This window comes from Citrus sinensis, chromosome 3, assembly GCF_022201045.2.
Source record: "Citrus sinensis cultivar Valencia sweet orange chromosome 3, DVS_A1.0, whole genome shotgun sequence".
Taxonomy (NCBI): domain Eukaryota; kingdom Viridiplantae; phylum Streptophyta; class Magnoliopsida; order Sapindales; family Rutaceae; genus Citrus; species Citrus sinensis.
Genome location: NC_068558.1, coordinates 40,732,550 through 40,749,329, shown reverse-complemented (window position 1 = coordinate 40,749,329; position 16,780 = coordinate 40,732,550). Strand labels below are relative to the sequence as shown.

At 32.7% G+C, this 16,780-nt stretch overlaps 3 protein-coding genes across 5 annotated transcripts; 2 read left to right on the top strand and 1 right to left on the bottom strand.

Moving 5' to 3' along the window:
- The first annotated feature begins 1,736 nt into the window (after positions 1 to 1,736).
- On the top strand, positions 1,737 to 4,743 carry LOC102624030 (superoxide dismutase [Cu-Zn] 2). 3 transcript variants are annotated; one of them, XR_008052885.1, is made up of 8 exons: positions 1,737 to 2,045; positions 2,159 to 2,260; positions 2,610 to 2,705; positions 2,807 to 2,838; positions 3,191 to 3,266; positions 3,452 to 3,497; positions 4,360 to 4,413; positions 4,537 to 4,743. XR_008052885.1 is itself a non-coding variant. In XM_006479060.2 (7 exons), the coding sequence occupies exons 1-7, from the start codon at positions 1,946 to 1,948 to the stop codon at positions 4,563 to 4,565; spliced, it is 489 nt and encodes a 162-aa protein (XP_006479123.2). In that variant the 5' UTR covers positions 1,737 to 1,945; the 3' UTR covers positions 4,566 to 4,743. The 3 variants fall into 3 exon arrangements, 1 of the variants encoding a protein (XP_006479123.2); XR_003065392.2 differs by having other exon boundaries at positions 3,446 to 3,497; XM_006479060.2 differs by lacking the exon at positions 3,452 to 3,497.
- Positions 4,744 to 5,863: 1,120 nt separating this feature from the next.
- On the bottom strand, positions 5,864 to 8,890 carry LOC102607064 (eukaryotic translation initiation factor NCBP). Its single transcript, XM_052436508.1, has 6 exons — positions 8,643 to 8,890; positions 7,687 to 7,782; positions 7,461 to 7,565; positions 7,227 to 7,304; positions 6,342 to 6,461; positions 5,864 to 6,249 (listed from the first exon to the last, which is right to left on the bottom strand). The coding sequence occupies exons 1-6, from the start codon at positions 8,772 to 8,774 to the stop codon at positions 6,118 to 6,120; spliced, it is 663 nt and encodes a 220-aa protein (XP_052292468.1). The 5' UTR covers positions 8,775 to 8,890; the 3' UTR covers positions 5,864 to 6,117.
- A 1,535-nt stretch (positions 8,891 to 10,425) lies between these two features.
- LOC102623743 (5'-adenylylsulfate reductase-like 5) lies at positions 10,426 to 15,291 on the top strand. The gene is made up of 4 exons (XM_006479058.4): positions 10,426 to 10,950; positions 13,321 to 13,502; positions 14,147 to 14,271; positions 14,579 to 15,291. Exons 1-4 carry the CDS (start codon positions 10,783 to 10,785, stop codon positions 14,989 to 14,991), a joined length of 888 nt encoding a protein of 295 aa, XP_006479121.2. The 5' UTR covers positions 10,426 to 10,782; the 3' UTR covers positions 14,992 to 15,291.
- The last annotated feature ends 1,489 nt before the right edge of the window (positions 15,292 to 16,780 follow it).

Sequence of the window (16,780 nt, the reverse complement as noted above, 5' to 3'; positions counted from 1 at the left end):
GTTTCAGGCTTCAACATGTTAATTATATATCCTTGTGGATGGATTGATAAATTTGATGCATACAAAGAATAAATAAATTTATTGGGATATTTTTAATATTTTTTAAATATATATAAATCAACAATTTTACACCTCCAAATAATATGTAATCTTATAATTGATGGAAAGCATTACCTTGGGTGGGGTTTGTGTGGGCTGGGCTGAGCATATATTTTGAGGATTTAGTGGGAGTTTGTTTAATAGCTAAAATTGTGGGCTTGGTCCTACATCCAATCACAATATCCAAAGAAAGTAGTACGACACTGCATATTTGTTTTAAACATATAAACGCTTGTCATACAAATTCCATATTCCTTTATGGCATGAAATCGACTTTTACATTGAATTCAAATATATACATTAATTTCTATTATAAATAAAAATAATTTTAAATATCTAATACGAATATTATTATTTTGTCAACTAAGGTTTTATTATGACATATTACTTTATTACTAAAATTTTTTATCATTTATTTTTTCCCACTTAATGCATTAGCTTTTATCATTTTACCATCAAACCATTAAAGCTAGCGAAAATTATAACAAAAGCCTATTTTTCTCATAAACTAATGTAATTATAATTCAACTCCCTAAACTGAAAAAAATATAAAATTAATTATATACAAAGAAATGATACTTTTACCAATTAATTAATTTATATATCTAAAACAATGAATTCATAAAATTATAAATATTATAGCTTGTAAAATTCTTAAAATATTGAATATACGGAAATTATAAAATACCCCTATGAAATTAGCAATTCATTAATGGAGTTAATAGTTTGATGATAAAATATCAAAACTTGAAACGTTAAAAGGAAAAAAATTATTAAAAAATTTCAATAATGAAATGATATGTCAAAAAAACATTAGATGGTAAAATAATAAAAGTAATTATATTCCATTCCATAATTTTTGTAAACCCACATTATTTTTAGAAAATAATTACAAAAAGTGCACATGATTCTTAAAAAGTTTCAAATAAAAAAGAGTGTTGGAGAATTTGTTGATTAAATCTTTCTTTATTTTTTTTTTATCATATCTTATTATAAAGATTGCTTTGGCATAATTTAAATTGATTATTTTACCCTTATAAGGTAAAAGCACCAAAAATTTACTTTAACTTCTATATTTTTATAATTTTATACCAAATTCATTGTTTCTAATATAACTTTATTAGTATGATTATTAAACTTTAATTAAAATAACCTAATGTCTTTATGGCGCATTACTCATGTAAATTATTACGCTATCAAATTTATATCATTTACACGTAAGGGTAGTGAAAATAATAATTAGATTTTATTTAAAAATATTATATTATAAGTACATAATTAAATACCTGAACCGTTAAATACAATAACACGTGTACATGGGTAATTTGATCATTTTATGTCATAATAATAAATTAACAAAAAAAATTATATTATAGTTTATGATCAAAGACAATCAATGAAATTTAAGAAAAAAAATTAATAAAAAAATTTAATTAATTAATTATACAGAATTTTTATTAATTTGTTTTTTTTTAAAAAAAACTATGAACTCGTTGTAACTATTTTCTAGAAGTGAGGTAGAAATGTGTCCCTGCCCGCCCAATAATAATATGATATCTCTATCTAATAATTAATCAAATTGATACTAGTAATATTTATTAAATTTAAGACAATTCCATTTGAGTCGAGTACAAATATTGAGGTTTTTCTAATTTCTAACTGAAAAACAAAAATATAAAAAACGAAGAAAATTGTGAAGCTCTGGTTTTCCAACGTATAGGCAGAGACCACAAGCTTACGAAATTAAATTATAAATCACAAGAAGAAACAAATCAAATAAAGTGCATCATGTAATATGAATATTTGATATCGAGAAGACCCAGATAGAGAAAGCAAGAGATAAAAAATGGAAACAGGGGCTACAAAAGCCACAGTGAAAGCCGTGGCTCTCATTTCTGGTGCTACCAGCGTTAAAGGCTCTCTTCACTTTGTTCAAGGACCCAACGGTATCTCTGTTCTTTTTCTTTTCCCCCTTTTTTTACTCTTTAAAACATAATATTGAAAAATAGACTTTGTATTTTTTTATTATTCATATGACTTATTAGCTATGTATACGCAGGAGTTACACATGTGAAAGGGAAGATTACAGGACTGAAGCCAGGCCTTCATGGCTTCCATATTCACGCCCTCGGTGACACCACTAATGGTTGCAATTCTACTGGTACTATCTTTCTCTCTTAAGAGATGACTTTGATCTTCATTTTTTAATCTTTTTGCAATTCCTTGCTGATTTATGTTTATATTTAAGTGGTGAGTGTTCCGCTTAGATTGTAATGTTTATGCAACTATGCGGTATATTTTTAACCGTTAAGCCTCTTTTTAATTTTGAAAGGACAGCATTTAGTATTATTTAGTATTTTGGTAAACACCCACTTTTGATTCCGCTCCACATCAACGTTAGTTCTTAACATACCCATAGGTCTGTATTCGACTATCTTTCATTGAGGTTCTGTTTGTCTTCTGTTTGAGCGGGTTTATGAGTGCTGTCTTGCCGTGTTAATTTGGTTTAGGACCTCATTTCAATCCATTGAAGAAGGATCATGGGGCTCCCAGTGATAACGAGCGGCACACTGGTGATTTGGGAAACATTGTTGCAGGCCCTGATGGTATAAACTGCTTTGTTTTTATCTGGATGTCATATGATAATATGGAGAGGTAAAAGAGTTCAGTTTCTGTGATTCTAATTGTATTGATTTCTACATTGCAGGAGTTGCTGAGGTTTCAATTGCTGACAGGATGGTAAATGGATTAATAAACAAAAACTTCCACAGTGTGCACTGTCTGCTGTATGAAATTAGATTGGTTTTATTTTTTCACCAAATCATTTAGAGGCATGACTTACAACTATATTTATGTTATCTGCTATTTTGAGTGGTAGTTGACCTCGTTTTACTTTCAAATATTCTTCATGAGCCTTGCATATTGTGCAGTGGACTCTTCTTAAATATCCTGCTAAATTTTCAGTATAATTTACAAATGCTATACAGATAAGAATGCAATTGTTTCGTTTTCTTTGATGTGAGCTGCCATAGAAATTCTTCTCTCAGCTAGTTGCTTGTTTTTCCTTATATTCCCTCTCTTGCAATTGTAGATTCCTCTGAGCGGGCAACACTCAATATTGGGGAGGGCTGTTGTTGTGCACGCTGATCCTGATGATCTTGGAAAAGGCAAGTTTAGTAGTTTGTCCTTAATTTTGATTACAAATCTTTTTTATTACAAGGATACAGCTTATTGGTACAAATGTACACAAAAGTATGTTTATTTTAAACTGTCAGTTCTTTTGGAGAATAATATGTCAGGTTGAAGCTTTAGGTAAGGATGTACAATTTTTTTTTCTTCCTCTTAGTTTCAGGTACATTGGATTCTTTACAACTACTTTGAAGAGTTTAGTTTTAAATGTAAGAAATTCAGTGTAGTTTGTGCACAATTTGCTTGCAATCACCATATTAAGTATTGGGCCGTTTATTTTGCACCTTGTGTTATTGTGTTTGTTTTGAGTAGTGTGCGTCTTGTGTGTTTTTTAAGTGATCCCACAGTGGATTGAGTCACATATCGGTTATATACTCTCAGAAAGTTTCTACCTTCCTTTTGTAAAGAGTGGTACTAGGCCAAGGTGCTTATATTCTCTTTAGTGAAACATTATTTGACTGTGCCCTTGTATAGAGTCAAAGGAAGTTTGTCAATCTAACTTATTGCGTATGGAGGCAAAGGGGATTAATAGATCTTATACATTGGGAAGTTTCTATAAGTTATTTGGTCAGCCTAATTCTCAGTCAAAATGCCCTGGTATAGTTTGGTGAATAGCTTTGGAAGGCTGTTGATTACTTCTGATCATCTTAATGACTGAGGATTGGTGAACGTGCCAAACAAGAGAATGTTTGATGCTGTAGACAGGAAAGTGCTCACCTGCATAAGATGGAGATGCATATCTAATTTGGTCTATTTGGTTAGTTGGGTTTCTTTGTTGTGAAGGTGTCTTAGATTCTATGTTTGAAGTAAAACTAAATTCAGTTTCTTCTCTCAGTTATTTTTAGACCACAGAGACATACAATCTTAAACATGCATGCACAAGCTCCTGAACTACTTGTAGTGAAGGCATCTTACATGCCCCTAATTTATAGAAGTTATAACTTTTCTCTTTTGTTTCTGCTTGTGGCCCAGTAATAACCCGTTTGCTATTTTCAATTATCTTTCTTTTCCGGTCAAAGTTGTTTAGACTTTCTCGTTGTAGTTTAACTAATAGCAGAGACCAATGCTCAGGCGGACATGAACTCAGCAAAACAACTGGGAATGCAGGGGCGAGAGTTGGATGTGGTAATGATTTTAAATTTTAACCATTCCGTGGTGTTCCTTGTTCTTCTTCTTTTTTTCTGTTTACACACTATGGATTATGCAGTTGTAGATGCTTGACATTATGCATTTCATTCATTTTGGCAGGTATCATTGGGATTCAGTCCTGTGTTTAGATGCACCTCGTTTCACATAATATAGAATATAGATCAATGGTCAACATTCTTAATAAGATGTGTCACCTCCGGATAATAAAATCTATGTATTCTCTTGATAGTCAAATTGTAACAAGTTTTGGGATGGCTACGAGACATTTGCTGAGACTATATATGAAAACACGTTATTCTCTTTTCAGTTTGTCTTGATGTAATTAGCCAATAGCCATCATAGGCAGTTCCTTAGCAAAGCATCCAGGTTGTTTACTCTACTGGAAGGCAATTTTTGCTTAAATGAAGCTGAGCAATGATTTGCTAAGTTCAGCTCCAGGAGTCTACTTCTGTATCAGCTCCAAAGTAGTTTAAAATGGCCGGTGAGAGGTGGATATATGAATAAGAATTTCGTTAGCGTTTTGATTGCTTTGATTATGCTTGTCAGTCACGAACAAAGGGAGCTCAAAACTTGCGAGGTGAAGGGCTGTCAACTCATCAAATAAGAGTTATCTTCTCTCCAATAACTTAAATCCTTCATTGATTCCTCAAAGCAAATATCATAACCATGTTACATACTAAATACATAGTCTAATTCACTGCACATGCAAGTCTTTTGAGTTGCAAAAGGGTAAAAGTCTGTTTAGTCCCTATATTATGAGGTTAGTGTCCATTTAGTCCCTGTATTTTTAAAAACACCTCAAAACGTCCCTGCTACTAAATATTGACACTTATGCCATTATTTTTTATTATTTTTAACTTATTTTTACAATATTACATTTTTACAATAATATTTCTTTTTTGGATATTAATAAAAAAAATTAAATTATCAAATTAAACTCAAAAATAAAATAAAAACAAAAAATGTATATATTAATTTTTGTGGAAGCTCACGTATGTCTAAAAAATTAATATCGTAAAAAATTACATTATCAATTTTTTTAGAAAAATTAATATTTTAACTCAAGAGTGTGTTCCACAAAAATTAATATATATATTTTATTTTATTTTATTTTTTGGTGTTAAACTGGTAATTTATTTTTTTCTTTTTAATAATGTCTAAAAAAATTATTATAATAGGGTTATTTTTTTCTTTTTAATAATGTCTAAAAAATTATTATAATAGGGCAATATTATAAAAATAAGTTAAAAAGAACAAAAGATAATGGCGAAAGTGTCAATAATTTAGTGGTAGGGATGATTTGAGGTATTTTTAAAAATATAGGGACTAAACGGACACTAACTTCAAAATATAGGGACTAAACGAGCTTTTACCCGTTGCAAAACAGGAGCGGACATTTTATCTGAACTAATATGCAAAGATATAATGAAATCCAAATATGAAGACAGTACTCATTTATGAAACCATCATTAACCTTAAAGTTTTTGATGGTATCGATCTACAATTAATTATCAAGATTTTAACCTATCGAGACGGCCCACATGATTCTCACATCACAATTCACGGATAACTGCATCATCGGGTGAAAGAAATTCAAACAGAGCATGTAATAAAAACAGAAGACTTCCTACTGTCATGTTCTTTCTCCATCAGTGCAGTGTCATAAAGCCTAGTGAAATTCTAGCCTCTCAACCATGTGTTTCTGTATGACGAGTTATCGCGCAGAGAAGCATCATGGGGCTTGTATTCCATAACATAGCTGTGGGGCAGCTTTAAGTGCCGTTTGATAGAATCTCTAAGAGCCATCACAGCCTGATCAAAACAGGAGGAGATATCATATATCATCAGAATGTGAAAGAAATAGACAATAGCCATTTCAAGTTGCAAAGTCAATAATCACAAACCTGATGATCAGATGCATTGCGGTTCCACACACTCAATATATCTTCATTGAATCGAATGCTTAGGACTGCACCACATATGTTATCACCATAGTCAAGCTGGTCACCCACCAAGGCAAGAACCTGCAAAAATGTGCAGTTGTAAATAAACAATACATCTTTGACAAATGATTATCAAAGTACAACAGGCATCCCGGTGAAAATTTAGCATTGTGGAAGGCATCTCTTAATATTCAGATAACAGATGGGTCATAAGAGAGCGCAAAAGTGCTGCCAAATGTAAAGAAACCGTAAAACCCAATATGTCAATGGGATAGCAAAATCAAGAGGATATGGCATCAACTTCAGTTTGTGTATGCATAATTTTTTTTTGGATATTGCTAGCTATGAGATTATTGATATCATATATTATAGTGATGTGAAGAGCAAACTATACACCAAAAGAATAATATCAGCATGTTTGAAATATCAATTTATTTATTGTTATTGCAAATAGTGCAAAAAGAAGAGCCTAACAGAGGATGAAGACTTGAATAATTTGGACTGAGTTTCAGGAACTTGTACTTGAATGAAAATTTGATAATTTACCGTATGAAGGCTGGTAACTAACAAAATTCATGGATAACCAACATTTTCTATTCTACATAGATGCTGTAGAACAATGACTTTAGTGCTTTCCTGGAACAATTATATCAATTGGGGCAATTATCCTACTTATATGGCAATAGCCAAACTGATTTTCTCCATCACTTCCTCGATGTCTCTCCAACAAGTCAACTCAACTCAACTAAACTAAAGCTTTAATCAATTAATTTTATGAAAGATGCTAAGCTGCTGTAGAATGCAGATGTGTTTGGGGGGGGAAGCTGTTGCCAATCTTCTTCTTACCAGATCTTCCCAAAAGCGACCTGATACAACTTTCTTGAACCTTATTATCCATTTACCGCCATTGCAATTTGCAGAGTCCTGACATAAAACAAAGATTACAAAAATTACAGCTAGATATGATATCCAAAAGTTACAAGCTTCTGAAATATTAGGGTCCAAACATAACAAACAAAGCAACAAACATATGATTATTGAATAGCATTAGCAATTGAAAGTCAAGCTTTAAATGTTTACCTCCCATAATGGGCGAATTCCTTCCTTGAAAAGATGCAAATCTGTAGGGCTTGGCAACAAAGAAGGACGAGCCAAGTGGCAATAGCAGACCCAAAAGCCTTCAACCTAGATAAGAATTATATTAAAAGGCCAGATCAGCAATTGAACTTGTAAGATCACATACGTAAAGCTAAGGACTTATACTGAATCACAAATAGCCCAAGCATCTTATCATAAAACAACTTACAGTACTGAAGTCCACAATTTTCTTTATGTTGTCCTCATAGGATGTTTGAGTTCGAACTCCAGGTGTTCGACGAGTGTACCAAAAGACAAACTTGTTCTGTTCATAGGAATTTCAAACTAAATTAAGTGGTATAACATATCAAATTATAAAATTTTTAAAAGAAATGGCTACACATTTTAGTTGGGAAAAAAGAAAACCATAAAAAAAGTAGATCAAAATGTGGCAACATTTTACTTGTGCCATGTAAATAAGATTCTCCCTTCACTGTATGTGAAATATTTAGCGTAATTATAGCCTTATAATAACCACAACAAGGAAAATGTTCAGTGTGAGTTCCAATCAACAACCTTCCTCTGATGCATTTTAGAATGAAAATAATAGTATCCCAACTTTTCAGTTCTCATTCACGGCATCAACAAGAGCAATATCATGGTTAAAAATAATAAAACTAAAAATAAAAAGGAGTATTATCACAAACTATGAGCAGGAGCAGGAGCAACTTTAACCTAAAATTCTACAATTCCTCAAAACGTTTCATAAGGCATGTTTATACGAATTTACATCAAAAACTAATTTTTTTTAATTACTAAATTTTCAGTGCATACATTATCCCAAACTATGAGCAAGAGCAAACTTTAACCTAAAATTCTACAATTCCTCAAAAGGTTTCATAAGGCTTGTTTATACAAATTTACATCAAAAACTATTTTTTTTAATTAATAAAATTTCAGTACATACGAGTTCATACAAAAACTCACATCACTTCCATTTCACTATTTACGGAGAAGATCCATGCCAAACTAAATTTTTTTTTTTGGGAGCATAAATAGAAATTTTTTTTTAAATAACAAATTTCAAGCACCAAAAAATTAAAATAACTAAAACCAAAAAAAAAAAAAGCCTTTCAGATGAAAAACATAAAACGCATTCAATAAAATAGCCGAAATTATAAGAACCTTAAGAGGATGCAAATTGGCTTTAAGTTCACGAGCTTGGCGTTCTTCGGCGTCTTTGTTATTGTTATCGACGGAATCGGCGACTGTTTGTGTGTTATTGATATCGGATTCCTTCTTATCTGTTATTTCCATTTATTGATTTTCTTTTTCTTTTTAAAATTTTGTTCTTCTTCACCTCAAGCCCTAATTTTCTCACTTTTAACCAAACAAGGAAGTGAAGAGTGAACAGAGAGGGATTATTGAATTTTGTGTGCTATGCTTTATTTCGTCTCCTTTTTCCTTAAAACGTCGTCGCGTCTGGTAGCCTTGCTACGCACCGTATTATTGGCTGAGGTTGACAGTTGTTGAGAGATGACTCGGTATTGCCAGTGTGTTTGGCAAACCGGATTGGATTATTCCTGAGCTAGAGCTATAACCTATCTGTCCATCTGATTTTTTGAAAACTCGTAGCGTCTTTCATTGTCACATCAGAGGATCATCAATCACAGATGATAGAACTCATTTCCTTAACTTCGAAATGGAATATTCGAGACACCCTAATAAATGTGGAAATAATTTCTTATAAATTTTTTTTAATGATATTTAGTTTATTTTTTTAATATTATATTCATGTTTAATTTCGTACAATACCTTTACCTTTATTTATAGGTGGTCTTATTACGACTATATTGGACTATTATAAAAACGACTATCACATTGTAGAATTATAAAAAAATATTATACATTTTTTATTTTTTTTGTTCAAATCATTCACCAATAAGAGTGTAACATCACATACCACTATAAATTTCTTAGATGTTCATTCTATTTAAATTTATGCCGTGAATAGTAAACATGATGTGTATTATATACTATTATATACCATATATGTAATGGTTCAACATTGAATAATATTCTTGAAGCTGTGATTTCCATTCAAAAATACTTTTCCTAATGGCCTAATGGGCCTTTCATTGAAAAAAAAAATGAACTTAAAGTATACGTATAAAACAAAAGGGGCATTTCATTTAGCAAGGCAATGATAATTTTTTATGATTTCTCGAAAGAAGTAGTTTTTTTCCAATTATATCAAATAAGTCCTAATTCTAGGGAAACAAGGAGGCTGAAAGTAGCTGCCCTCGACGTAGACACATGGCACGGCTTTTTATTTAGCACATACCCCAATTATTTGGAAACACAACTAACAAGGACACCCATTAAATCATATTACATAATATACACTAATGAGGTAAAAAAATTATATCCTGAAAAAAAAAAAATCCACTCAAGTTAAGAAAACTCATTCTATTTCCAACTTTCATGATAATGTCAAGTAATAAGTAAAAAAAAAAAATTAAGGAAGTTGATTAAGCCTGATAATAAGTTGAGTAAATATTTAATTCTAAATAAATGTATTTTATAATTTCATTGAATTTTAGGACATAATTGTGTAAAAATAAAAATAGAACCGAGTCAAAACATATATTTGGTATTTTGAAGCAAATTGGGCATATCTGTAACGCAATATCTTCAATTGATATGTGCAAAAACATTAGTATTAGGGTACTTCGGTCATTAAAAAGTGAGGAACTTATTTGATACAAACAGACAATCTATGTCCTCGTTTAAAAATATGTAATAAATTGGGGACTCTCTTGGTATTGTCATGCATAGGATTCACCTAATAAAACTATCTTAAATAAAATTATCTTAATTTTAAATTAAAATAAAATTAAAAAAAAATCATCTTTAGACTTTAGCATCTGAACATCTTACACCAGGCAGCCATGGAATAAACAAATAAATAAATAAATAAAAAGCCTTCCAATATAATTAGTTTTAGGGAGCTGGAAAATCAAAACGCGAACTTTACACTTTTTTCTGCATTAAAATTTTTTAAAAAAATAACTAACCAAAAATAAAACAACAAGGACAGGAAAATATGGCAAAGCTATCAATCAATAATCAATCTATCTATTCATCACCAAACACTCGTAACTGAAACTATTTCTGGGCTACACTTGTGTGTGCTTTTTTCTTCTTTTTTCCCCTTTTCCCTTGAATCAGCAGGTTCTTTCTCTGTTTCTCTTCTGTTTGTTTGTTTTCGCTGCCAATTTTGACCTCGTCGTTTCTATCAATTTCCCCCGTCGTACCCCTCTCAATGATTTCTTCATCATCATCTTTTTATCGTTTCATTTTCATTTTTAGTGTTATCTTATCTATACGATTCGTTTCATCGGCATCGCTGTGTCCGCAAGATTCAGTTGTGTTTCTTAATAATCTTCAATCGCAGTGCCCTCCTGGGATCTCTCCAAATCCTCCTTTCGAGGTACGATTTTTAATTGGTTATTAAATTTCAATTTTTGGGTTGGTTTTATATGTGGGTTCGTTTTAATTGATTTTGACGAATTTGCAGCTGTTTATGGATTATTGGGTTCTTGCTTTTCTTGGTCTGATTTGTTAATTTGTAGGGTTTTTGTGTTTGTATTTGATCTATTGATCTATTTGGTTGATTTTGGTTTCTGGGTATTTGTTAATTGTTTTGTATTTTTAGGGGTTATTGTTGAAAATGTCATGTTTTGATTAATGTGATGGGATTTTGTGTTAGGAGAATTAAAGGTCGATTTGCCGACTGAAGGGTGGTTGATTGTGTCGGTAGAATAAAACTGATTTTTCTTTAATCTAATAAGTGGGGCAAAAAAAAAAAAAAGCAAATTATGAGATATGTAGTTGGATTTGTGTTTTGAATGCCTGTTGAGATTAAGGACTTTGCATGTTTTTGGTTTTGGAATATTTAAATTGTAATTTATGCTATGAAGAAGCAGAACCACGTATAACGAGCTAAAAATGGTTCCTGAAAAGTGCTAGGCAGGATTGTATGATAAGCCTTTTGTTGAAATTTTGATTTGGTTCTCTAGAATGTCACTAGTGGCTGAATGAGTGAAGATATGAGTGGTAAGTAGTATTTGCGCGTATAGTATTAGCTCGAAGCAGCAACCTTTATGTTGAAGGGACATGGCATTGATCTATGTTGTTATGGGGTTATTCAAAGCTGATATGGGAAATATGTCTGTACAAGTATCATTTTGACTCTTGGCTGTTGCAGAAGTGCAAGTAATGGAGTAGACATATGACGTTGCTTGATGATTATGAAAATTTATTTATTTACTTGTCTATGAGAATGTATATTTTTGTACAATGTTGTCAGACTATAGTTATATTTTTGCTCTCTGACCGGTTTACCTTTGAAGTGCAAAGCATACCTATTTTTCTGATTCTTCTTACTATTATGAAGAATAGCATTTCAAAGTACTGGATCAAAACTTTCTGACAGAAATTGGTTCGTTGCACGTGTCATATGTTAGAGATTTCTATTTATAATGTGGTTGGGGGTCTGGTATCTCCTATTCTGGTGAGTGGAGTTATAGGACACTTTTTTATAATCTTAAGGGGCACGTCCTTTGTATTTGACTTCTGTATTGGGAAGCATGCGAGTTTGACTCTGTGCTGTCTTGTTTTCTGCTGTTAAGACTTAAGAGAGAGAAGTTTGTGAACCGTCTTGATGATAGGTTACGTTAGAAATTCTTCTGTAATGGCATAGTAGACAGATTCGCTCTCTTTGTAGGGGTTCTTTTACATAATAGAGGCTGCTTATGTCATTGAATGAATTTTTTCTTTGTGAAATTTTCAGAAAACCCTCATTCTGATTTTTTGGTGAGTGTGTAGTCACAAGATAGGAAATGGTATATCTTTTCCTTGATTTGTGCGACTCATTACCTGTGGTGAAAACATTTAACTGTTTTCACATATGCACCCAATCAGATGCAATCATGGGAAGACTATTGTAATTTCACTTTTAGAAAGTTAGGAGTTATGAAATATTTTTTTTAATGAAAAAACATAATTGTACGATTCCTTCAAGTTTATGAGTTTTTTGGTAGTTTAATTTAGTTAATCTGAGTTACTAGGTTTTTTAGTGGCTCTTGAGTAAAACTACCAGAGATTTCATCTGTGCATTTGGCTGAAACTTTTGAGTCATACCATAATGTTATATGTGGCACCTATTTTCTTTTGATGTTCATTTACCCGTTGCTCATGCTAGATTTTGACATTGTTTGGTTGGCTTATGGGTACTGAAGGAGCTCTTGATTTTCCTTTTTCTTTTTATCTTTCCGTCTACAATGTTTCTATAAGCCACTGTAATATGGAATTTTAATAGTGTCGCCATATGTTTATAAATTGGTTTGATATTCCTTTTGTGGACAGTCTACAGAAGGTATCCAACATTGACCAATCCTACTTGTTGGTCTCTGGCAACCTCCTCCCCTTGTAAAGTTCTATTCTTTTTACTAAATTACTAATCAATAGAGGGAGCTATACTGTTGTAAATTTTGTTCTGCATTCCTCCTGGTCAATTCCACTTTGTAGTTACTTTTTCCTTTATTGTGGTTTCCTTTAATAGATTCAAAAATATGAGCCTGCCCTTCAAAATTTTATCTTCTTTTTGTTGCAATTTCATTGTCAATTTTTTTCTTTTCTTTATTTATTATTACCGTCTTCTTCTCCCCTAGAGCATTAGGAAATCGATTGAGACTGCATAACATTTGCTTTGAAATTTCCACATTTTGCATGACTTTCTGGCACTGAGCTGATGAAGATCTCTGTGTCATTATAAATGCTTCTGATTTGCTTTCTGCAGGTGGATGGAGAATTCCTGGACAGAGCTTTGACATCAAAACAGAGAAATGCTTATACTTCCGTACTTTTTTATGCTTCCTGGTGCCCATTTTCTCGTGATGTGCGTCCTACTTTTGAAGCCCTTAGCTCAATGTTCCCACAAATGGAACATTACACAATAGAACAATCTTCAGCCCTGCCAAGGTACTTACTGACATACTTCCAATATAATGGCTTTATTGGGTGTGATTTGTTGAATTTCTTACTTGTCAGTCTCCTTTTTGCTGGTCTGGTTAACAGATAGTCTGGCAGAATGATCATTTTTGTTAGATTGGCCTCATTGTGCAATTTTGATAACCTTATTTTGTTTGACATAAAATGTGTGGTGGGTTGCTGAGTGTTGTGATGGTACTATTAGACATAATATGCAGCCTCAAGAAAGAAATATTTTTTCAACCTGTATTGATTTCTCTGTCCTTTCTTTTGTATTTCCTTTCTTTTTTGTTTTTAATTGGTTGTGTTAGAAAGAAGCAGCTTCAGTACATAGAAAACTTGTTTCTACTGATGGTGTGCCTGTCAGTCATGGAGAATGTCAATTGGTGAAAATGGAGTTTGAACTTAGTGCTCTGCGGACATTGTAGGGCCCCTCTAATTTCTGCTGGGAAGCGAGTTTATCATTTGCTACAATCCTTTGGCACAACTTTTTTTTATTTTTTTTGGGCAGTTCTATTCAATACTTTTTCGTACTGAGAGATGATCAAGAATCCCAAATGGCTATGAAATTATGTATCAAATGTTCCTAATGTTGTTCTGTCCGCTGATATCGATGCTGCATGTTCTTGTTGCAGTATATTTTCAAGATATGGGATCCATAGCTTGCCCTCAATTTTATTGGTGAACCAAACATCAAGATTGCGGTATCAGGGTCCAAAAGATCTGCATTCACTAGTACAATTCTATGAGAAAACCACAGGTAAAGGTCTCTTTCTCTCTGGTACCAAAAATTGCATTTCCTGAGCACTACTTGTTTCTTTTGATTTGATTTTTAACTTTAAAGAATTGATATCAAGCTTTACTGAGTTAGAGGAAAAATGTGATCAGAAATCATTGATTATTGAAACTGCCCTTGTGGAACCTAAGAAGTTGTTTGTCCTTTAATCAATGTTCTATCAGGGCATACATCTCAAAAAGCCAGCATTTTCGATTCAGCCGAATTTGTGAATTCATGCTGTGTAATGTTCATTTCTGTGAATTTCTTCATCTCACTATTTATTCTTCAGGACTTGATCTGGTGGAGTATTTTGCTGAAGATGAATCAATCAGCTTGGAGGGGAGTGACCACCCATGGTTTGTTTCGTCAACGAGGGAGATTATCCAAAGAGAACCTTATTTGGTGTTTGGTGTATTGTTCCTTTGTTTGAGGGTGCTTGTGTACATATTCCCAGAAGTGTTAACCCGTCTCAAAGCTTTCTGGATCTCCTATGTTCCACACTTAAACTTGGAAATATTTGGTGAGACAAGTCAATTGTTTGGGCGTGCGTTTCACATGGTTGATGTTAGGAGGGTTTTGACAAAACTGAGAATCTGTAAGACCAGGAACTTTCGTGAAGGTGCAAAGAATGCCCGGGTTTGGGCATCTTCCTTGGCTTCAGTCTCCTTAGGTGAATCTTCATCAACTAGGACATCATCCTAAGGTGAAACTTTGCCATAATAAATGAGCCAAATCAGGGTAGAAGGAGCTTATTAATCAGATAGTGTACTGCAGACTGACGAGACGTTCTGGCCGGTGACATCTCTCTCTTGTTTAATGTTTGTCTTTGAGTTTTAATTATAGTGATGATCGCTGAAGCTGTTGTCCTTGTTTGAGTTGGGGCCTTTTTGAGAAGGAAGCAAACAGACAATGTAAATTTGAGAACAGCTCACTTTTTTGTGTATATTATTGTCCTTTGTGGAACTACATTACACATGAGTTCAATGTAATCTTATTAACCCCTGCTGTGGCTGTCGCTGCTCCTCCTCTCCGACTCTCTCACAACACGCACACACATATAGGGATTGACTTCTAATTTCGTGCCAAAATTTAGTAGGCATTCCTACAATTGAGCAATCTGAGATATGGCTTGTAACAAGTTGCCTTTCGATAGCAGACCTACTGATGTTGAAATATTCTTGCATTATTATGCATTAGGACCACTTTATCTTGGCTTTAGCTTGCTTGCCGGCAATTGAAACAGTGATTAACGTAAAAATTGGTTGGTTCTAGGAAAAATCGGTTCTTTTGAACTTTGATCTTTCTCATTGGCTAATTTGACCTCCGAAATCACTTAAGAAGATGGTTTGCAAAATCTTCTGTTATTATGTTCTCTAGTCTGTACAAATCATCTCACTCAGCAATTGCAATTGATCTTGAACGGTTGTTCAAAGCCAAATTGACAAGCAAGAGCAATTCTAGATAGCTGACAAATATTTGGATACCTCCACTCAATGTGCACTCAACATATTCGAGCTCCACGAGGGTAACTCTTCCACCATAGTAGATTTTACCAATTAGTAGCGTCAGGTCTTTTGCCTGTAATCAATATCATCATATGATATAATAACACGTGACTTAGGTTGGAGACTTGGAGTAATACATCATTTTAAAAAAATTAAAAAAAAAATCAGTAACATATTTTTAAAAGGAACCAATTACTAATAGTGCAGTAAAGATACTTCCACTCAACGTGCACTCAACGTATTAAAGCTCCCATTAGGATACCTCTTCCACCGTTATAGTAGTTTTGCTAATGTCAAATATTTTACTGCAATCAACGTCATCATGATACAAGACATGATTTGAGTTGGAGTAATACACTTTAAAAATGAATCACTCATTAATATGGTAGTAAACCACATATATTTTTCCATGTGAAAAAGAATAGCTAATACTTGCACATAATACGTCACGTCACATTTTAAAAAGGAACCGCATGTTAATTGGACAATAAATCACATATCTTCTCACACGTGGAAAGGATTTCGAGTTCCCTTATATGGAAAATTCATTACATTTTAAAAAGAAACCACTAATTTATAAGATAATAAATTACATATCTTCTTACATATAGAAAAGAGTTCGAGTCCTCTTATATGATAAATTTTACTTCTCATCCAAGACATAAAGACTCAAATCTATTTTTAAACCACATAACTCTTCACATGTGGAAAGAAGTTCAAGTGCCCTTATATGGTAAATCCATCACACTTTAAAAAGGAAACACTCATTAATAGGACAATAAATCACATACCTTCTCACATGTGGGAAGAAGTTGGAATCTCCTTATTTAGTAAATTTTACTTTCCATCTAGATATAGAAAGTAGAGACTCGAACTTATTCACATATATACTACAAGGAAAGTGGTGTACCATCCGACTAATGGGTGGTTCCCAATAAATTTTACATTCAAATAATCCAAAGTAGATGTGTCTACAAGGATGGTTG